This window comes from Typopeltis vanoorti, chromosome 17 (assembly GCF_054136105.1).
Source record: "Typopeltis vanoorti isolate ZY-2024b chromosome 17, IOZ_Tvanoo_1.0, whole genome shotgun sequence".
Classification (NCBI taxonomy): Eukaryota; Metazoa; Arthropoda; class Arachnida; order Uropygi; family Thelyphonidae; genus Typopeltis; species Typopeltis vanoorti.
In genome coordinates this window covers 81,526,853-81,551,455 of record NC_143565.1, presented here as the reverse complement: position 1 = coordinate 81,551,455, position 24,603 = coordinate 81,526,853, and the positions used below count along the sequence as shown (strand labels likewise).

The window sequence follows — 24,603 nt, the reverse complement described above, 5'->3', positions numbered from 1 at the left end:
TCACATGGAGAGAAGAGGCATGGAATAAGAAATGTCTCATTGACTATGCTATTGTTGATAGTGATGTTTTCTCTCTAGAGTTTACAGAGGATTTGAAATTGGAAGTAATCATCATTTAGTCTTAAGCAGGATAAAATTGAATTTCATATTGAAAAGAAAAACACGTAAGAAAGTTTTAAAACGAATAAAAGTTGAGCAGCTCTCAGATGTGAACTGTAGACTAAAATATACAAACATTATTGAAGAAAAAATGAAAGAGTTTGAGAACAGGAATCAAACCTTGGAGATTCAGTGGCAAGCTCTGAAGAAAACATTGATTGATTCTGCCAGAGAGGCATGTAGTGGGGTTGTCTGCAAGGATAGAAAAATCAGAACTCCCTGGTGGACACAGAAAGTTAGAGGCAGTGAAGGTAAAGAGTTGAAAGTTTATTTTTCACTTGGTCAGACTATAAATTTAGTTTAATCCTTTATCCAAGTGTGTGCAAACAAAGTTTGTGCCTGAAAGTATCTTCAGGACTGGGGTAAAGTGGTACAACACCACTTGGGCTCCACTTTGGCCTGGCTTCCACTGAAGAGACCTCAATAAAGATCGAAACTAGTCTGGGTAGTGACCCTTCTCTTATACATATCCGCAAGGAGATGTGTTTTGCATTATGGGAGATACTGAGATAGGGGGTGGTAGCTTGCTCCACCTTTGCAAGGAGTCGCCCGGTGATCCACTTTACCCCAGTCCTGAAAGATACTTTCAGGCGCAAACTTTGTTTGCACACACTTGGATAAACGATTAAACTAAATTTATTGAAGGAAAAGAGCATATCAATAGTTCCTGGCAAATAAATCAGCTTGTGCTCTTAGAGAATACAGAGACAAATGTAAGAAAGCTAAACACTGTGTAAAACTAGCTAAACAAAAGTCATATGGAAGACTTTGGTAAGAACATAGAAAATAAATATCAAGAAGGTGGCAAGATATTCTGGAGGTTGATGAAGCTCAGAAATGGAGAAAAGAGTGCTATAAAAGGAATTTGAGATGATAAAGGTGATATGAAAACTGGAGAAAAAGATATCCTTGAAGTATGCAGTAATTACTTCAAAAAATTACTAAATGAAACTAGCAGTAATGACAGCACAGTGATAAAAAACACTGACCAGGCATGCAATCAGGAATACATATCCATGCTTGAAGTAGAAAAAGCCATCAAAAGTCTGAAATGTGGAAAGGCAGCTGGAGTAGATGATATTAGACCAGAAATGCTTAAGTATGGAGGTATGAAAGTTTTACAGTGGCTATACTGCATAGTTCAGAGGGCCTGGACAGAAGGATGAATTCCAGATGATTGGAGTAGAGATCTCATAGTACCCATATATAAAAAGGGAAATAAAACTGATTGTGGGAATTACAGAGGTATTTCTCTACTGATTGTTCCTGGTAAGATTTATGCCAATATACTTGAGATACTGGCATAAATTGAGAAGGATTGTGGAAGAGAAGCTTGGTGAGGAAGCTGGATTTAGGCCAAATAGAGGCTGTCAGGATCAGATCTTCACTTTATGACAAATAGTCGAGAAAGCATGGGAATATAACAAAGATCTGTATTTAAGTTTTGTCGATCTGGAAAAGGCATATGACAAGGTGCCAAGAGAGAAGCTATTCAAAATGCTACAGTTGTATGTTGTCAGTGGATCATTATATCAAGCAATACTTAGTCTTTATTTGAGTTGTAAGGCAGCAGTTAGAATTGAAGGAAGTACAGAGAGATGGTTTAATGTTAAATCTGGTGTGAGACAAGGATGTACATTATCCCCTCTGTTATTCATTATCTATATGGATCACATTATGAAGGAAAGTGGTATTAAACCTGATATCAAAATTGCAGATGTTAATGGCAGCTCCTTGCTTTATGCGGATGATGTTATACTTCTAAATAAATCTGCTACAAGTCTGCAAGCTTCCCTGACTAAATTGAATAACTGTTGTGATAGATATGGTATGAAGGTCAGCAATAACAAGACAAAGATAATGAAAATAGGCAGAAGCATTGAAAATATCAGCTGCATTGTGAATGGAGAACCTATAGAACAAGTAAAACATGTCAGCTATTTAGGCACAATTTTTAGTGAAGATGGTAAATTTAATATGGACATAGACAACAGAATTAACAAAGCTGGTATTGTCATGAAGTCAACTGAATAAATTTATATGGAATAAGAGAGAAATTAGTCAAAACACTAAATTAGCTATATACAAGACAGTGTTCAAACCAATTTTAACTTATGGATCTGAGAGCTGGGTCAGAAGTAAAACACTTGACCAAAGACTAGAGACTGCAGATATGAGAGTCCTGAGGAAGATTAGGGGCATGAACAGATGGCAGTATCATATTAAAAACGAGGTATCATCAATGGCGGTATCATATTAAAAACGAGGATATTAGGAAAGAACTTGACATTGTCAGCATCCAGGAATGCATTAGCAGAGCTAATCTCAGGTGGTATGGTCACTTAAACAGAATGGGAGAGGAAAGATTAGCCAAACAAGTGTTCTCTGACAGGTTGGCAGGAAAAGACCCAGAGGAAGATCGAGGTATAGGTGGATTGATATGGTAAAAAAGTGCCTTAGAAGATAGATATATAAATATAAGATCTGACAGTGTTGTAGCTTTGACATGTAAATGATTGATTTTCAGAAAATTGCAGGTAGGAAGTTAGTAATGATGTTAATTTTTCATGTAGTACTATCATATCTTGTACACCCCCTTGAGGGTAAATGTCAGGAATTTGATGATGATGATATTTGCTTTTTATTCAAAATTAGCAAACAAATATTTTGGCACAAAATATACATAATTTTCAGTAAAGTTATATACTGTGTTTAATAGTTTTACCCTTGATCACTAGGTTGTATGTCCCATTTAAATGCCTTTGAGCTTCTTATAAACTTAGAAATTTATAGCCAAGAAACTGGTACCTTAAGAATGTCACATGAAATTGTTTCACTAGTCCCAGTTTTATATGAAATGGTTAGAGAATTTTATTTTTGTCTGTTAAACTTTTACAGATAATATTGTTTGACTCTGGAAGGAAAAATCAGCTGGGAAGATGATGATGATTTTGTGTTTGGATGGTTAGTCAAGATTAAGTGATAGAAAGTCAAAGGTTTGAGTGATATTCAGAATTTGGAGCTGTAAAAACAAGTGAATTAATTGAATGAAACAACTCCAAGCTGCTTGAAAGAATGCAAAAAATACAACTATGATTAGCCATTTAGCTCCAGTAGACCATGCTTTGGGCAATACATACAGAATCAAATTGACAAAGCACTGTGCTTCATCACAGCAAGTTCAAATGCAAGAGGTTTTTTTTTTTTAAGAATTTGCCTCTGACCTTAAAAATCAACCTAATTTAAATAGGTGTGGGATGTTAGTTTTCCCAAAATATTGGAAACTAATTCTTAGGCATCCCAAGTTACAACTTGATCTCCTACTAGTGCCCATATAGGGTGCTCTTCTTAACTAGAACTCCATTGTGGACTCAGGATAAAGAGGCACTCATAAAAAAGAATTCGCTAAGCACATCAGCATGTGCTGTAAAAGAATACAGAGAAAAATGTAGAAAGCAAAGCATTGTGTAAAAATATCTAAAGAAAAGTCTTGGAAAGACTTTGGTAAGAATAGAAGATAAATTCATGACTTATATTTTTAATGGTATTAACAACACCAAATGAACTATTTTATAAAAAGATGTTTTATTAACTTGCTTATATTTTGCTGAATTTCAAATCAGCATCATCGGAGCACAACACATCACGTATACATGACAGTGAGTAAGTGAAACAATACAATTGTAATGGACAAAAGATCTAAAGTCCTATTTTGGCACCCTCTAATGTTGTAAAAAAAAAAAAAAAAAAAAAAAAAAAAAAAAAAAATTACAGCTGTGTGGGAGTTGCTCTTAAGATAACATCATCATCAAATTCCTGATGATAGTATTACATGAAGAACTTACATCATCATTAACTTACTATCAACAATTTTCCTCTTAATCAATCTGTTATTTGTCAAGACTCCAACATTATCACTTTCAGACCTGTAACAACTTCTAAATAGCACATTAGTTTTCTTCCTATCTCAAGAATTCTGAAGAAATATGAGTTAACAGCTGCATATTCATCTATTAAAACAAATTATCTTCCCATTTTCCTTCTAAAGACAAACGCTCAACTATGTCTCTTCCTGGAGTTTATCAAATTCCCTGCAACTGTGATCTCTCCTATTTTGGACAAACTGGACGCTCTCTTGAAAAAAGAATCCAAGAACATCAATCCTCCATTCATCACAACAAACCTGAAAAATCTGGATTGGCTCAACATGGGATTGAAACTAACCACAACATCCTTTGGTCAAAAGCTCGCCTCTTACATAGATCCTGCTATAAATTCGAACGTTTATTCAAAGAAAGCATAGAGGCATTACTCCATCGTCCTAACCTGAATCAGAATGACTGTATATCTGTATCAAAAATCTGGGAAAGTCTAATCAGGATAACTCATTAATTCATATTAATTTTATATTATTTAATATTATTAATTAATATCTTTATTTCAATCATGTCTCTGCTTAATTATATTCCCATTAATACTTAGTGATATAACATCATGCGGCTTGTTCTATTTTGAAATGATCTATTGTTAGTATTCCACCTTGTATTTTTTAAAACTGTTCTTGTAGTGCCACTGAAGATGGTCTGCAATTTTCAGACCAAAATATTTGGCTAATTAAATATCTTTCTTGTGTTTACATGTTTATATTATTCATTCTTCCTTCTAATCCTGTGTGAAGGGGTGTCCAAAGCATGGTCTGTCAGTCCTGACTTACCATAATAATGGTAGCAAATGTATTTTTCTTTTTTTTATGTTCTTCTAGGCAGATGTTAACAGAGATCCTCCTGTCTACCCATAGTAAGCCAAGTCACAATCACAGAGAACTTCATACACTCCAGGATGTGCTAGAGGGTGAAGTTTATCCTTAGGCGAGCAGATCAGAGTTGCTAATTTAACTTGAGGTTTGAATGTGGTGCTAAGGCCATGTTTCATCAGTACTTCGGCTATCTTTTCTGATATAACTCTGACATAGGGAATAGAAATGGTAATGTTGTGTTCCTGTGTATTAGAAGAGGGAGAAGTAATGATGTGAATTGTAGCCATTGGACAAGAAAGTATGGTACAGATATTTGAGTTTCTGGACAGAGCTGTATTGTTAGAACAAATGGCTATCGCTCTGCATGTAAGTGTTTTTAAAATTCCATACTGTTGGGCTGGATGATGATGCGATTGTTTATGTAGATATCTTCTTGTGTGTGTTGGCTTTCTGTAAATGGAAAAAGATAGTGATCCATCTGAAAGGCAGGTGACTAATGTGTCAAGAAAAGGTAAAAAGTTATTAGATTCTTTTTCTACTGTGAAGCGAATTTTGGAGTGTTGGCTATTTAGGTAGGTGAGAAACGCATCCAAAGTGTCTTGTTCATGGGGCCAAATGGCAAACACATCATCAACATAATGTGCCCAACATATCTTAAGACTTACTAGCTAAACTAGCTAAACAAAAATCATTGGAAGACTTTGGTAAGAACATAGAAAATAAATATTACGAAGGTGGCAAAATATTCTTGAGGCTGTTCCTCAGAAATGGAAGAAAGAGCGCTGAAAGGAATTAGAGATGATAAAGGTGACGTGAAAACTGGAGAAAAAGATATCCTTGATGTATGGATTATTATTATTATTATCTGAAACCTCCAGGGAGTCAAGGACTCATCAAGGGAGGCTATAAATCACCCAAACCAACTGTCATACCTTCCCTTAAATTCATTCACACTAGATGCACTAACTACCCCTAAAGACAAACTATTCCATTCACTGCTCTGTGAAAGAAAAACCTATCTGTACCCCTTTCTTGACTGTGAACAAACTTAACTTCCATGGATTCTCCCCCTGTGTTCTCCATATAACGAAATCCACTTTCCATATAACGAAAAATTTCATCAAGTGATATCCTATAACACCCATTCAAAAGTTTATAGACCTCTATCATATCACCCCTCTTTCTCCTGTTAACCAATGTCTGCAATCCACATACTCGCAATCTGTCCTCATAATCTAAATCCCATAATCCAGATATAATCTTTGCACTTTTTCCACAGCTTCTTTATCCCCCTTGGAACCCAAGAGACCAAATCTGCGCACATTAATCCAGGGTGTGTCTTATCAAAGCCTTATAAAGAGGCAAAATGACTTCCTTATCCTTACATTACAAGATTCACTTTAACATTGCAATTATCTGCTGAGTTGTATTTGCAACTTTTATTATGTGAACTTTGAACTTCAAACTCCTACCCACTAATAGGCCAAGATCCCTTGCCTCCTCAGTTTCTTGTAGCATCATCATCATCAAATTCCTGACATGTACCCTCAAGGGGTATACAGGATATGATAGTACTACATGAAAAATTTACTTCATTAATAACTTCCTATCTACAATTTTCCTCCAAATCAGTCTGTTACTTGTCAAGACTCTAACATTATCAGATCTTATATTTCTATCATCTAAGGCATTTTATACCGTATCAATCCACCTATTTCTGGGTCGTTTTCCTGCTAACCTGGCAGAGAACACTTGTTTTGCTAATCTTTCCTCGCCCATTCTATTTAAGTGACCATACCACCTGAGATTAGCTCTGCTAACACATTCCTGGATGCTGACAATGTCAAGTTCTTTCCTAATATCCTCGTTTTTAATATGATATTGCCATTGATGCCATCTGTTCATGCCTCTAATCTTTCTCAGGACTCTCATATCTGCGGTCTCTAGTCTTTGGTTAAGTGTTTTACTTCTGACCCAGCTCTCAGATCCATAAGTTAAAACTGGTTTGAACATTGTCTTGTATACAGCAAATTTAGTGTTCCGACTAATTTCTCTTTTATTCCATATGAATTTATTCAGTTCACATCCTACCATGCCAGCTTTGTTGATTCTGTTGTCTATGTCCATATTTAATTTACCATCCTCACTAAAAATCGTGCCTAAGTAGCTGAAATGTTTTACTTGTTCCACAGGTTCTCCGTCACAACACAGTTGACATTTTCAACAATTCTACCTATTTTCGTTGTCTTTGTCTTGTAATTGCTGACCTTCATACCATACCTATTACAACAGTTATTCAATTTAGTCAGGAATCTTGCAAGCTTGTAGCGGATTTATTTAGAAGTATAACATCGTCGGCATAAAGCAAAGAGCTGACATTAACATCTCCAATTTTGATATCATGTTTAATACCACTTTCCTTCATGATGTGAACCATATAGATAATGAATAACAGAGGGGATAATGTACATCCTTGTCTCACACCAGATTTAACATTAAACCATCATCCTGTACTTCCTTCAATTCTAACTACTGATTAACAACTCAAATAAAGACTAAGAATTACTTGATATAATGCCCCATTTACACCATATAACTGTAGCGTTTTGAATAGCTTCTCTCTTGGCACCTTTGTCAAATGCCTTTTCTAAATCGACTAAACTTAAATACAGATCTTTGTTATATTCCCATGCTTTCTCAACTATTTGTCATAAAGTGAAGATCTGATCCTGACAACTTCTATTTGGCCTGAATCCAGGTTGTTCTTCACCAAGCTTTTCTTCCACATTTCTCAATGGTTTCTCAAGTATACTTGCATAGATCTTGCCAGGAACACTCAGTAGGGAAATACCTCTATAATTCTCACATTCAGTTTTATTTCCTTTTTTATATATGGGTACTATTTGAGCTCTCCTCCAATCATCAGGAATTTGTCCCTCTGTCCAGGCTTTCTGATTTATACAGTGCAGCCACTGTAAGACTTTTACACCACAATACTTCAGCATTTCTGGTTGAATATCATCTACTCGTGCTGCCTTTCCACATTTTAAGCCTTTGATGGCTTTTTCTACTTCAAGTATGGATATGTATTCCTGTCTGTATGCCGGTTGAGTGTTTTTTAATACTGTGCTATACTGCTTCTTTCGTTTAGCAATTTTTCGAAGTAATTACTCCATACTTCAAGGATATCTTTTCCTCCCATGTTCATGTCACCATTATCATCTGTAACTCCTTTTACAGCACTCTTTCCTCCATTTCTAAGCTTTTTCAACAACCTCCAGAATATCTTACCCCTTCTTGATATTTATTTTCTATGTTCTTGCCAAAGTCCTCCCATGACTTTGGTTTAGCTAGTTTTACACAGTGTTTAGCTTTCTTACAATTGTCTCTGTATTTTCTAAGAGCACAAGCTGACTTATTTGCCAGGTACTTTTGATATGCTTTCTTCTTTAACTTCCTGTGTCCACCATGGAGTTCTGATTTTTCTATCCTTGCACACAACCTCACCAATTGTCTCTCTGGCTGAATCAATCAGGGTTTTCTTCAAGGTTTACCACTGAATCTCCAAGGGTTGGTTCCTGTTCTCAAACTCTTTCATTTTTTCTTAATTTATGTTTGTATTGAAAAGAACAACTACATGTTGTTCTTTTCAATATGAAATTCAATTTTATCCTGCTCAAGACTAACTAGTGATCACTTCCAATTTCAAATCCTCTGTACACTGTAGTGTCCTCCACCAGAGAGAAAACATCACTATCAACAATAGCATAGTCAATGAGACTTTTCTTATACCATGCCTCTTCTCTCCTTGTGAATTTGTGCAAATTTTTATGTTGGAACATGGTGTTAGTAATCACTACTCCATGTCCTGAGCAGAAATCCAACAAGTATTTGCCATTATTATTAGCTTTGCTCTTTTCTCCAAATTTTCCCAAAATATTTTTGTATATCTGACAATCGTTTCCTACTCTGCTATAGATCTCCAAAAGGATGAATTTTCCTTTTTCATTGTGTCAGTTGCTTTCTCTAAAGCATCAAAAAATTCCTTCACTTCTACCTTAGTAGAACCTTCTGTGGGACCATAATCACAAATAAGTCTCATTGTCCAATTCCCCATTCTGATATTTGCGTACATAACTCTACTTGAGACTGCCTGCCATTCAAGAAGATTAGCTTCGTATTTTGTGTTGAATACTATGGCTATTCCTTCTTTTCCTTGATTGTCATTGCCTGAATATAACATTTTGTATTTATTGCTCAGAAAGATTTCACCAGTTTTTGTCTTTTTTTGTTTCAGTATTACGTCGATCTGGTACTTATCTAATTCCTCAGCTAGCTCCTCTTTGCCATTCAGGCTTCTTATGTTGATAGCACCGATCTTTAACTCTGGTGATATTGAGTTGATGTGTGCTTTCAGATTTGTTCCAGTAGCTGACTTTTCGCTCTTCGCCCTGGTTCCCTGATGAAAACAATGGGGGCCCATGTTTAACTGGGCGACGCCCCAGCCAGTATGAAATTTTGTCATGTTGTACCTTCCTTTTGTATATTGGTTTAAGCCAATAAAAATACAATTTGGTCGGTTAAATCCCAAATTGCTTTTTGTAGCATAACCTTGCTAATTATATTATTGCTGCTGGAATTTTAATCATGCTAAAGTGCATAACTTTACACTTACTAACGTTAAACTGATAGCCATTTTCGTTTGTCCAAATTTCCAACCTAATCAAATCATTTTGTTAATTCTGAATATCAGTAGCATCCCTGATTGCTTTGCCTATCTTTGCATCATCAGCAGACAGTTGCACATCTGATGTTACACCCTTCCTGATATCATTAATGTATTGATTGAATAATAATGGCCCAAGGGCTGAACCCTGAGGTGGTACACTAGTCACCTTAAATTTGGCATTTTCACACCCACTGTATACCACTTTTTGATATCTATCTGTCTACCATCCTCTGATCCAAGTCAAGAGTTTTTATTCCAATCCCATATTCTCCGGTTTATGCAACAGCCTTTCATGTGGTATCCTATCAAATGCCTTAGAAAAATCCAACATTATCATAGTGTATCCATTCCCTTTATCTAACTCGGCTGTAATGTTGTTATAAAATATGAGCAAATTGCTAAAACATGACCTTTCTCAAGTTATACAAACATATGAAAGGCCTAGCCATTTCAGCTGAGCATTCCTTTAGCAAACAGGCTGATATTCCATCTGCCCCTATAGACAAATTTTTATTGAGGTTATGCAACAGCTCTTCAACCTCATTTTCATGAACCTCTAACTCTTCATCCAGTGTAGCAGTAGCAATGTGCACCATGTTACATACACCTGGTTGATATATCTTAGCAAAGCGAGTGCTTATTAAGTGAACAATCTCATTAGCTTCTGACACTCGAGTACCATCTGCATTCAATAAAGTTAATATTTCACATTCTTTCTTTCTTTCTTTTGCTTGCAGCATAATGATAAAATTCTTTTGGATTGCCTTTAGTTTTCATGGCCAATTTCTTTTCATACTCTGATTTAGCTTTTCGCACAATACTCGTTATGTTTCTAGTCTGAGCTTTATATATTTCATAACTCCTATCACTCTTATTCTCATGATACTCTTTCCACATCTTCTTCTTGTGGATCTCTGGCTTAATAAGATTGCACATCCATTTCACTCCTAACCTATTTATTCTTCGAACACTAAGGATACATTTAGATACCACCTCATTTAAGCACTTTTTCAAAGATTTCCATACGTTACTGACATTTTTCCCATTTAGTAACTGATACCATGGGATCAAAAATGGTATTCTCCTAAGGTGATCATAATTTCCAGCTTTGTAGTTCAGCATGTAACCTGTTTTAATCAGAACATCAATATAATTAGATACTTCCCAAGAAAGCACAGCATGAACACTGTCACCAATTGGTGGTAAAATAGCCATATTCTTAACAGAGACCCCCTTCTGATGTTATGAGCAAATCCAACACTCTTTGACCTTGAGTTCCTTCTTTCGCATGCTGCTTGTGAACGTTGTCTCGCAACAATTCAATAACTTCCTCTTCTCTCATCATTGATTCTACCCAATCAATGTTTGGAAAATTAAAGTCACCAATAATGATCACTCGTTTGGTACCCATAAGACTAAATTGGTGATGCATTTCTTCGTCCCTTGCAACTGAGCTGCCAGGTCTGAAGCAACACCCCACCATATATTTCATTATGTTAGCCTCCACTTCACAGCAGATAGACTAACTCATCACTACATGGGACATTGTTACCATCATTGTTTTATTGTGTTTCTACCCTAACTGGACTTAAGTCATAATCTAAATCTCATAATACAGATATAATCTTTGTAACTCTTCTTTGCACCCTTTCCACAGCTTCTTTATCCCCCTTGGAACCTAGATAATAGTAGTATTCCTCCTCTTCCATCTCTTCTGTCATTCCTAAAAATAGTATAGCCATTACACTCAATCCCACTTACCATATCTGATTCTGATAGCCAAATTTCACCTAATGCTAACAATCTTAGGCCACATTGTATTCAATAAAGCAATGTACTCAAAATCTGTGTTTCTAATGCTCCTGAAATTTGTGTATAGACATAACGAATTACCACCTAGCCTATTCTTATAATTAGATATGCAGTCTATTTTGTCTTGTTCTAGAATTTTCTCTTTTTTCTCCCCAGACATACTTAAAAGGTCCAACTCAAAGCATATTTTCCCATCCCTTTGCCACATTCATAACCATGTTCCAAGACATTCATATCTTTATCACGTTTGCATACCATAGCTTAACTTTTCCATATGATGTTATGGTTTTAAATAAATCCAATACAAGTCTGCAAGATTCCCTGACTAAATTGAATAACTATTGTAATAGATTTGGTATGAAGGTCAGCAATAACAAGACAAAGACAATGAAAATAGGCAGAAACATTGACAATATCAACTGCATCATGAATGGTTTTAAATTTTAAAACATTTCATCTACTCTAGATGAAAACTTTAGGCAACATTTTTAGTTAAGATGAGAAATTAAATATGGAAATATACAACAGAATCAACAAATCTGGTATGGTAGGAAGTCAACTGAATAAATTTATATGGAATAAGAGAAAAATTAGTAAAAACAAATTATATCAATAGTAAATAGTAAAAACAATTATATCAAAACACTAAAGTAACTGTATGCAAGAGAGTGTTCAAACCAATTTTAACTTATGAATCTGAGAGCTAGGTTAGAAATAAAACACTTGACCAAAGACTAGAGACCACAGATATGAGAGTCCTGAGAAAAAAATTTAGGGGCGCAAACAGATGGCATCAATGACAATATCATATTAAAATAGAGGATATTAGGAAAGAGCTTGACATTGTTAGCATCCAGGAATGTGTTTGCAGAGCTAATCTCACATGGTATGGTCACTTAAACAGATTGGAAGAGGAAAGATTAGCAAAACAAGTGTTCTCTGCCAGGATGACAGGAAAAAGATCCAGAGGAAGACCAAGATATAGGTGGATTGATACAGTAAAAAGTGCCTTAGAAGATAGAAATATAAAATCTGATAATGTTGGGGTCTTGACAAATAACAGATCGATTTGGAGGAAAATTGTTCATAGTAAGTTAATAATGATGTAAGTTCTTCATGTAGTACTATCATAATATCCTGTACGCCCCTTGAGGATACATGTCAGGAATTTGATGATGATATTATCTTAACAGCAACTCCCACACAGCTGTATTTTTTTTTTTTTTTTTACAACATTAGAGGGTGCCAAAATAGGACTTTAAATCTTTTGTCCATTGCAGTTGTATTGCTTCACTTACTCATTGTTGTGTATGCATGCAGCGTTGTGCTCTGATGATGCCGATTTGAAAATCAGCAAAATATAAGCAAGTTAATAAACATCTTTTTATAAAATAGTTTGTTTGGTGTTGTTAATACCGTTAAAAATAAGTCATGATTAACTATCGACAAATTTATCAGTTAGATAGAAAATAAATATTGGGAATAGAAAATAAATATCAAAAAGGTGGCAAAATGTATTGGAAAGCACTGCAAAAGGAATGAGAGATAATAAAGATAACATGAAAACTGAAGATGAAGATATTCTATTTGTTTGGTATAATTACTTTGAAAGAGTGCTAAATGAAACATGAAGTGACAGAAAGGTATTAAAAAATGTTCTAGAGGAATGCAGAAGTATATATCAATACTTGAAATAGAAAAAAAAAAAAAAACATCAAAAAGCTGAAAAGGCAGTTTGAACAGATAATATTCAACCAGAAAATGCTTAGATTTTTAGAGAGCTCTCATAGTATTTGTTTTTAAAAAGGGAAATAAATGTGTGAATCACAGTAGAATTTCCCAACTGAGTGTTGCAATAAGATTTATCCAAGTATGCTTGAGAAGAGGCTAAAAAGAATTAATGAAGGAAAACTTAAAGAGCAAACTGTTTATGCCAATTGAGATTAGATATTCACATTTAAACAGATAGTTGAGAAATCATGGGAATATAACAAACAAGACATCAAGCAGTACATAGACTATATATAAGTTGTAAGTCAGCAGTTATGAAATAGATATAGGAGATGGTTCGATGTATAATCAGTTGTGAGACGAGTGCACATTATCTCCAATGTTATTCATCATCTTTATGGATCACATTATGAAAAAGGTAGCATTAGGCCTGCTATCAAAATTGGAAAAGTAAGTCTCAGATGATGTTATACCTCTAAATAAATCTAGTACAAGTCTGTAGGATTCTTTAACTAAATTAAATAACTTATGAGATTTTATAATCTCATAATAATATCATATGATAAATTTGTTATGAAAATCAGCAATAAAAAGACACACTATGAAAATTTGAAAACATCAGGTTCCTCCTGAATGAGAAACTTAAAGAACAAATTAAATATGAAAATAGACAACAGATAAGCAGAACTGGTGTGGTAGGAAATCTATTAAATAATTTTTTTTTATTGAATAAGTTATACAGAAATGGTCAAATACTAAAGTGGTTTTATTTAAGACAATGCTCAAAGCAATTTTAACTGATGGAGATCTAAGAACTGGATTAGAAATAAAACAGCTAGTCCCAAGACCGGAGACCACAGATGTGAGGATTGGGAGAAAAATTAGAGGGGTGTGCAAATGGCTTCAATAACAGGATCATATTAAAAATGAAGATATTAAGAAAGAACGTGATATTTTTTTTAGCATTCAGGAATATTCAGTAGGATTAATCTCACTTAAGAAGAAGAAAAAGGAAAGGTTAACAAAAGCAGTTGTTTGATGGCAGAAAAATAGACTCAGAGGATGATCGAGATGGATCGGCATATTTAAATATGCCTTAGAAGACAATATATAAGATCTGACAGTATTGAGGTCCTGACTGATAATAGACTAATTTGGAAAAATATTGTCAATAGGAAATTAGTAATACAAACATTTCATATCATACTATCATGGTCCTGCACACTCCTTTAGAGTTCATAGCAGTAACTTGATATATACCCTCAAACTGTAATGAAACTTACAATATATGTGTTTTTGTTTGTTTATTTATGGTATTTAGGTAATAGAAAATGCCATGAATCAGTTGTACCATTAAAACAGCTTCTGTGATGTAAAACAATTTTCTATGAGTTTCTGAGTCGTGGATAATTTTAAGGATTGGGAAACATGTTTGCACTCTGTTGACTGAAAAACATTGATCCATGATTCTCACTATTAACATTTTTGTTCTTTTTTTAAGGGAGGGAGAAAAAAACTGCATCCTTTTGATGATAAAGATCTTTAGAAGGATTACTAATGGAGAATTTCATGATGTTTAACAGAACTATGAGTGGCCTTGGAAACCTATGGGGGAAGTTGCACTTTCTTCTGGTGTAAGGATCTTCAGAAGGAAGTGAAATAAAGTAAAAACACTTTATGCATTAAGAAACCTGAATTTTCTCAATTGGCTAATCATATTCTATCCAGTTAGACTTAATTCTTATTCTTTATTTTATCGGCACTTTAACATGGAGAAAAAATAAAATAAAATAAATTTTTCCATTTTATGTTTTTCTTAATCTTTGGAAATGTTTCTGTGAAGGAAATGTTAATTTTTCAGTAGCTGGGAAAATAATATGCAATATTAAGTTTCTCATTTAGGAGACAGCTGATGTGTTCAATGTTTCATTATATATAATAATATAATATTGCACATCTAATAATTGTTTTATGAAGCATATCTGATGATGGCATGGCCACCTGTGGCCATCTCATCATTGGATATGCTTCATAAAATAATTATTTGGTCATAATAAGTAAATATATTCTACATTTTACAGATAAAAAGGATCATCATCCTCTCCAAACTGACAGAACACGGATTTGAAATTATAATTGTGTAATTCTTGTAAATAAGCTTGGTTAGACATGCTTCTAATTTTTTCTAACCTAAACTAAATTATTAATTATAATTAATTGGCTGACACCAATGAATAGCTTCATTGATATTGGCCAAGAGAATGTGGGTGGCGGCAATCTGCTCCCATAGAAGAGTGAAGCTAGTTCATCTGTATATGCAGAGAGTCTTCAGTTTTAACTTGCCTTTTTAAAATGCTGCTCTGACAGACTTTGTAAACCTCAACAAATTTGGGTGCATGGAACTGCCCCAAATTTAGAGAGCATACATTCTAAGATCATCAGCCCAACAGCCAAGACAACCCAATTTAGCCTGCTAGGAGGCACCTTTTAGACCTCTAGGACTGCCTTCGGCTGCCCTTCTTCAGCCTCATTTGCTTAGTGTGAGTGCCTGTATCTACATATCATTGTTTTGTGATTCCTGAAGATGGCAGTGTAACATTGCCGAAATATAGGTAATTATTAATTAAAGGTTTTTTAATTAATAATTTAGTTTACATTGTCATTTACTAAAAAATTAGAAGTATATAACTGTGTAAGTTTCTAGAGTTTCAAATTTAAAAAAAAAATGTTTTTATGGGTTAGGAACCTCCTTATTTGATGTTTTCAGTCATCTGATGGTTTTATATTATATATTTTTCTATTTCATACTTCAATAAAATAGCTCAAATGATGAGGGTCCTACTATACTAGTAAACTTTGCAAGGTTGAAGATATTGGCAACCATAAATAAATCTATGATATAGTGATTCTTTATAATGCTTGAACCATCATAATATATATGTTTTGTAATTCTTATACCTAAAATCATTTATCCCATTATTAATTTTAGACAATCCTGGTTTAATCCTTTATCCAAGCATAAGCAAACAAAGTTTACACATGAAGTATCTTCATGACCGGGCTGCTTGTGTATAATGACTTCATATCAATTTCTTTAGTATTCCATAATGCAAAGCACATGCAATTTAGGACATGTATAATGCTATGCATTAATTAAAGGGTCACTACCCAGACCGGTTTCAACCTCCTTTGAGGTATTTTAAGTTAAGTACAGGGATATTTCTCCAAAAATTTCAAACTATTCCAATTGTTATATATTTTACATGTTCATTAAGTTAGTGACTAACAGCTATTGTGTAGCAAGAATGCAGTGACCTTTTGTATATCAATATAGCGAATTAGTATAGTGAATTGTAGATTAATTCACTATAGTGTATTAGAGTTAATACACTATAGTGAATTAACTCACTATAGTAACTCACTCATTCTTTTGTCAAGTCTTCTATAGTAACATTACATTAATGGTAATTATATTGGCTTTTGATATTACCAGATTTATAGTGTTTTCGAAGAAAAAAAAAGAAAAATTTTGGAACTTTCAGTAATTCAAGATTCATAAGTTTTACTTTATATTATCAAGGATAAATTATTATAATAATTCACTATTATAATGTTATATACCAGAAAGTTTTCACTTATGCATTAGTAAATTGCTCAGTTTAATCATACTCTGTTTATGACGTCTTTTTATTTTTAACTTTTTTTTAAAAAAACTGTTTAGGAGTTAATGCATCAATACAAAAAACAAAAGCTCAGCTAAAAGCAGAAAGAAAAGCATTATATGAAGCTCAACAAGCAGCTATGATTCCTAAGGAACTACCTAAAAAAGAAGAGAAATTATTGCATCCAGTACCTATAACTAATTCTGGAAACGGTGCTGAAGACAATCGAATTGATAAAAAGTCTGGTATGTGTAGTTTAGTCAAATTTAGCCTGAGAGAAAATTTTGTTATGCATATAAATGGTAGATTAGACTGATTTTTACTTGTATTCTTAATTTATTTATTTTTTTTTTTTTTGCTTTTGATTTCTTTATATGCCGCAAATAGGATATGTTGTGCAAATGAGTTTCTTCTAAAATAGTGTTGTTGCTGAATTGGATTTTAACGATATTGATGCGAACACAGATTGTAAAGAAAATAACTATTTATTAACTTAAAAGCTAATATTTCGCTGGTATTATATCCAGCATCTTCAGAGCACACAAACAAAGTTTGTTACAATAGCGAGACAACCACAATCCGGCGTAATAGTGGGGCTAGTATAAGCAATTTCAGCGTGCAACACAAGACTAAAGTCCTAATTAGGTGCCATCTAAGTTATAAAAAAATAAATAAATAAATAAACAATAGTTCAAAGTTTTGAAAAAATAGTAGTTCAAATAGTAATATTTGAAAGTTTTGAAAAACTTTCAAATATTACTATTTGAACTACTATTATATAAATATATAAATATTAATTTGGTCTTAGGATGGCTGTTTCCCAAATCTACCAAAGATTTGGGAGACAGTCATCCTAAGACCAAATTAATATTTATTTATTTTATTTTTTATTTATTTTTTTTTTTTTTTCAAAACTTTGGACTACTTTTTTTTTTAAATAACTTAGATGGCGCCTAATTAAGACTTTATATTGTGTTGCACGCTGCAATTGCTTATACTAGCCCCATTGTTACACCGGAATTGTGGTTGTCTCGCTATTGTAACAAACTTTGTTTGTGTGCTCTGAAGATGCTGGATATAATACCAGCGAAATATTAGCTTTTAAGTTAATAAATAGTTATTTTCTTAACAATCTGTGTTCGCATCAATACTGTTAAAATCCAATTCAACATGTGTGACGAACACATAAGCCTTTCCACACAGTGTTGTTGCTGTGGTGCTTTGGCCATGATTTAATAGTTTAGTAAAGAGGTTCATTTTAACAGTGTTTACTATAGAAAGAATTTACTTTTATTTTATACAGGGTGGCCATAAATTCTGGAAAGAGGCAAATATACATAATAAGTGGTTTATTGATATTACATTACAGTACATGATATATTCAATGTGCTGTGCAAAATTGCAATGAATGCAATGCATTAACATAGCATTTCCATCACTTCCTGGACATGCATTGTCTCAGATGATTGTCTAATTTTTCACTGTATAAACCTGTGCCTCTAGCATACCACAGAAGTAGTAATAAAGTGGTTCAGATTTGTAGTTGTCTATTAGCTAGTCTATCAAGACATTTAATCTCCTTTATCATGAATTACAATGGTAATCAAGTTTTTCATTTTTAAGGATTTGTGTTTTTGAGCATGCTGCCTACTCCACATGGCCATGTTATCCACTCCAGTTTTGGAAATTATCATCCAACCAGTCCCATATCACTCTTGTGTAATGGGATAGTGTGACATCCTTTTGGAACCACACTGGGTAACTTCCCCTAACCTGTCAAATGCAGGCATTAGTTAGTTACTTAACTTGGTCAAATACATCTCACCAGTTATATTACTTTGAAAGAAAAGCAGTCCCAAGATACTTTCCACAGGCTATGCCATCACCTTTGCCACTCCTTGTTGATTGGTAAGGGAATTCAGTGTAAATTGTCATGCATCCAATACAATCTGTTTGTTTGCCTCCCTGCTTATGTAAAAAGTTTTGTTGCTGAATGCCACACATTCTTTGGTAAAGTGGGTGTTGATCCAGGAGATCCAAGAACTATGCACGCATTTCCAAATGATGGTTCATGATCATCCTGGATTAACACCCACAATTATGGTTTATAGGCCATTTTGACTGAATGTCATCTTCAGAAGAGTAAGGGAAAATAATGAAAAAATCTTCACCTGGGTAACTGTAAGAATAATGATTTTTTATTATTTTCTCTCACCCTTTAAAGATGACTCTCAGTCAAAACGGCCCATACACTGTAATTTTTATATTTTTTGTTCATTCATTCTTCATGGAAGTTCATTAAATCATGGTATGTATTCCTCTGTTTTTTAAAAAAAACTTTCCATATATTTTTATCATTATTTTATTCCCTTCTGTTAATAAAATTTCCATTCTTTTTTAATCTACTTTAAAGTTTTAAATCCCTCTTGTAAATTATTATTATTGTGAGTTAGATTCCTCTTATAATTTATTATCCTTTTAAGAGTTTGAGTTATGAGTTTATATCTACCAAGGTTGTTCTCAAAATTATATCCCAAAAATTTTTAAATCAACAAGTCAAGAACACAAAGAACTTCCCTATGATATGTCAAAAAAAAAAAATTTGTTTTAATATTTAATCACAGGAATAACCATTGTTTCTATACCATGGGTGTCTCTTAAGAATATAGACAACTTTGCCATATTGTATTGATATAACCATTCCCTCATGTCCATGTATATCAGCTCAATGTGTTCATCTTTCACCAAGGACATCGTCAATCTGTAAAAAAAAATAAAATATCTATGTTTCCAGACTTTATAACTTCTGTATTAATGTTATATCATAGACTGGATATTTAAAATAATGATAAAATAAAAGAAGTTGCATTTTCTTAAGCACAGAAAGACATATTCAATTTTGTTATATCTTTTTGGATTTAAAACACAAAATTAATCCATCCAGTGATCTGTTTTAGCTTTCATTTGTAGTTGCCCAGCAGCTTCCTGAATGTCTAGTTAGACACTTAGATCTTCTTTTTCAAATACAATGGTAATTAAGTTTTGCATTTTAAGTTTTTTTTTTCTATTTTATGCAATATGAATACAATCAATTCTCACAATAGTAAGTATCATTAGAGAACTTATTCACAATAACAAATTACTGAAAAGTCTAGCCAAGACTTATTATCATCAGTGCTATGCCAAAGGAACTTCACTGTAAGAAAATCTTACACTAGGATAAGTTATTCTGTTCTATAAGTTCACTATACTGAGGATTGGTTGTAATAGGAAATTTTGTTTTTTAGAATTTAAATTTAAAGAATGTTTTTTAGTCTCATTTAATGAAAATCATGAGCTCTACAGAGCTCATGATTTTCATTAAATTTCATTATATTAAATTATATTATATATTATATTACATTTCATTAAATTTCATTATATTACAATATAATTCACATCACATGCATAGTTCCATTTTGCCCATAATATTTTATATACCAGAACATGAAATAAATATATAAGTAATTCTCATTACTGTGGAAATGCAAGCATGAAAATAGTTGATTGGTGAAGATTTAAATATATATATTTAATTCTATTTTTAATATCAGTAAATATGCTAAAGAAAGCAGTACCATGTTACATTTATTTGAATAATATCAGTTACTAAAATTTTCTAGAAACTGTTTCGAATTCCTTACAAAAAACAAAAGCCCAGCTTAAAGAAGAAAGAAGAATTTTATATGAAACTCAGAAGGCAATGAATTCATTAAAAACCGAATTAGACTCTACAGATGGAAAATCAGTTGAAACGGCACATGTCTCATCTTCTATTCCCAGCACAAAAGAAAATATTGTTGCTCATGAGCCAGGTAAGTTTCAGTTCTTAATTTCTTAATTATTGTACACCATCCAGTGATAATTATGATATCAATATTTAGTAAAGCTTTACTGTGCATATTAGATTCTAATACTAAAGTACAGAGCAGGCTTCAATTTTGGCATATTTCAGATATTGAAATGGAGAACATTCTGAATCCATATTTTTTTAGCCAAATGTGGCAAGAAAAAAGTTTCAAAATTTACCATAGAGCTTATAAGAATGTAATCAGCAGCATCAGAGATGCCTTGGTTTACATTATTTAAAAGATGGACTTTGCCCAGGAGTTAGCATATTTGTCTTATTTAATGCGTTGATTCATTGGCCCAACAGCTGTTTTGAAACTTTTCGGATTCTTTCTATATTTGGCTATAAAACATGGATAGGATTCATAATATCCTGTATCTCAGAATCTTAGATTCTAATATTTCAAATTTACATATTATTAAAACCTTAACTAGATTTGATGACATCAAAACATGCATGACAACAAAAAAATGCTGAATCAGTTTCTAGAATTACAACAATTTTAAGGAACAAATGTTAAATTTACTGCACCTGTGTTTCATTATTGCTTTACTTGACATCCTTGAGATATAAAAATCACTATGCAGGATAGTTTATGTGAAGATTTCACATTAAACTAAATTTGCATGGAATATAACAAGTTAGGCAATAAAAATTGCACATTCCGTCTCCCTTCTTGAAATCATATGAATTATGTAATTGCACTCTGACAACTGATTCAGCATTTTTTTGTTGTCATGCTTTGATGTGCCAGATTTTTTTTCCTTCTTACGTTGGATGTTTCTGAGGTACTTTTTCTTTTGCCAATTTTAAAGGAAGGATCATCTGTCCTACACATTATGACTGCATGTTTCTTAGATATGTGCACCAAATCTTGTGCAAATATTTTTCAAATAAATTTCGATATCCTGGATCTGATTAGTGTGGATAATTTTCTTACTGGATTGAGGTATGTGTTCTGTATAAAAGGGAGATGGTGGGTTTAACTCTTGGATCGTTAGGTTCCAGTTTCAGGTACTTTACCCCAAGGTTGGTTTTTTTTTTTTTTTTTAGAATTTCAACACTACTTGATTAACAAGGTATCCTGTCCTGTCAGGTGTCTTCTCCCTCCAGGAGATCGACTACATGTGTCTCCACCATGTCCTATTCTGTGTCTCTCTGCTGCATTCCTTGTATGAGAGATAGGTCCAGTCTTCTATATTTTTCATCCACTCCAGTCTTTGTCTTCCTCTCCTTCTCATTCCTTCGACAGTTCCTTTGTAGGCAATTGGCAATTATGTATAAGAATATGTCCGAAAGAGCTGACTTTTCTCTTTGTAATTTCATTTCTCAGGTTTTTTTTTTGCTTGTCATCTCTAGTACTTCTTCCTTTGTCTTTTGTCTTTCAATGATATCCTCATAATTCTTTGCAGTGTCCATGTCTCTACTCCATATAATAATGTGGATCGTATGTAACATTCGGAGATTCTTAGTCTTGTTTTCATATTTAATTCTCTAGATGTCAGTAAATTTTTCATATTATTGAACATTGACCTTGCGATTTCAATCCTCCTAATTTCATCTTCTGTCCTGCCATTCTCTGTGATCAAGTGTACAAGGTATATGTATGTTTGCACCTGTTCTAATTTATTTCCTTTCATATTGATGTGTATTTTTGGTATTTCCTTTTCTCTTGAAATTGTCATGATTTTTGTCTTTTTAAAGTTGAAACTGAGGCCATGAGGAAACTGAGGGGTCCTTAAGGGTCAAAGCTGTAAAACTGAGAGGAGACTTCCACATCGCCTTTAAAGGAATGCGGAGAACCAACCAGGGCTTCTGACCTAATGTCCAGTCCTCACATTCTCGTGGTGCACCCTGTTGGGTATCTTCCTGGATATTGAACGAATGAAGATGGGCTGGCAATTTCGGATTTAGCCGACCAAATTGTATTCATATTGCTTAAACCAAAATACAAAATGATGGTACAACATGACAAAATTTCATGCCGGCTGGGGCATTGGCCAGTTAAACAAGGCCCCCGTTGTTTTCGGCAGAGAACCAGGGCAAACAGCGAAAAGTCAGCTACTGGAACAAATCTGAAAACACACCCCAACACAACATCACCAGAGTTAAAGATCGGTACTATCAACATAACAAGCCTGAATGGCAAAGAAATGGAGCTAACAGAGGAATTAGATAAGTACAAGATCGAGTGGTGACTGAAACAAAAAAAAACAAAAACTGGTGAGATATTTCTGAGCAATAAATACAAAATGTTCTATTCAGGCAATGACAATCAAGGAAAAGAAGCCAGTGTCAAGTGGAGTGATTTGGGCAAATATCAGAATGGGGAACTGGACGAGACTTATTTGTGATTATGGTCCCACAGAAGGTTCTACTAAGGTAGAAGTGAAGGAATTTTTTGATGCTTTAGAGAAAGCAACTGACACAATGAAAAAGGAAAAGTTCATCCTTTTGGGGATCTAAATAGCAGAGTAGGAAACGATTGTCAGATATACAAAAATATTTTGGGAAAATTTGGAGAAAAGAGCAAAGCTAATAATAATGGCAAATACTTGTTGGATTTCTGCTCAGGATATGAATTAGTGATTACTAACACCATGTTCCAACATAAAAATGTGCATAAATTCACATGGAGAGAAGAGGCATGGTATAAGAAAAGTCTCATTGACTATGCTATTGTTGATAGTGATGTTTTCTCCCTGGTGCAGGACACCAGAGTGTACAGAGGATTTGAAATTGGAAGCGATTACTATTTAGTCTTGACCAGGATGAAATTGAATTTCATATTGAAAAGAATAACATGTAAGAAAGTTTTAAAACGAATAAAAGTTGAGCAGCTCTCAGATGGGAACTGTAGACTAAAGTACACAAAGATTATTGAGGAAAAAATGAAAGAGTTTGAGAACAGGAACCAACCCTTGGAGATTCAGTGGCAAGCCTTGAAGAAAACCCTGATTGATTCATCCAGAGAGGCATGTGGTGAGGTTGTGTGCAAGGATAGAAAAATCAGAATTCCATGGTGGACACAGGAAGTTAAAGAAAAGGCAGTGAAGGAAAAGAAGAAAGTATATCAAAAGTTCCTGGCAAATAAGTCAGATTTTGCTCTTAGAGAATACGGAGACAAATGTAAGAAAGCTAAACAGTGTTTAAAACTAGCTAAACAAAAGTCATGGGAGGACTTTGGCAAGAATATAGAAAATAAATATCAAGAAGGTGGCAAAATATTCTGGAGGTTGTTGAAGATGCTTAGAATTGGAGGAAAGAGTGCTGTAAAAGGAGTTAGAGATGATAAAGGTGACATGAAAAGGGAGAAAAAGATATCCTTGAAGTATGGAGTAATTACTTCAAAAAATTGCTAAATGAAACTAGCAGTGATGACAGCACAGTGATAAAAAACACTGATCAGACATGCAGTCAGGAATACATATCCATACATGAAGTAGAAAAAGCCATCAAAGGCTTGAAATGTGGAAAGGCAGCAAGAGTAGATGATATTCGACCAGAAATGCTGAAGTATTGTGGTATAAAAGTCTTACAGTGGCTGCACTGCATAGTTCAGAATGCCTGGACAGAGGGAAGAATTCCAGACGATTGGAGTAGAGCTCTCAGAGTACCCATATATAAAAAGGGAAATAAAACTGAATGTGAGAATTACAGAGGTATTTCCCTACTCAGTGTTCCTGGTAAAATATATGCAAGTATACTTGAGAAACGGTTGACAAAAATTGTAGAAAAGCTTGGTGAAGAACAAGCTGGATTCAGGTCAAATAGAGGATCAGGATCAGATCTTCACTTTACGAGAAATGGTGGAGAAAGCATGGAAATATAACAAAGATCTGTATTTAAGTTTTGTCGATCTGGA

At 33.7% G+C, this 24,603-nt stretch overlaps 1 protein-coding gene across 3 annotated transcripts in view; it reads left to right on the top strand.

The window, feature by feature from the left end:
* Positions 1-24,603, top strand: part of eIF2Bdelta (eukaryotic translation initiation factor 2B subunit delta) — a 380,912-nt gene that overhangs the window by 239,582 nt on the left and 116,727 nt on the right. For all 3 annotated transcript variants that reach the window (XM_090407674.1, XM_090407675.1, XM_090407673.1), the window contains 2 exons: positions 16,909-17,094; positions 20,512-20,703. In XM_090407674.1, coding sequence (XP_090263800.1) covers positions 16,909-17,094; positions 20,512-20,703 — 378 coding nt within the window. The remainder of the gene's footprint in view (positions 1-16,908; positions 17,095-20,511; positions 20,704-24,603) is intronic.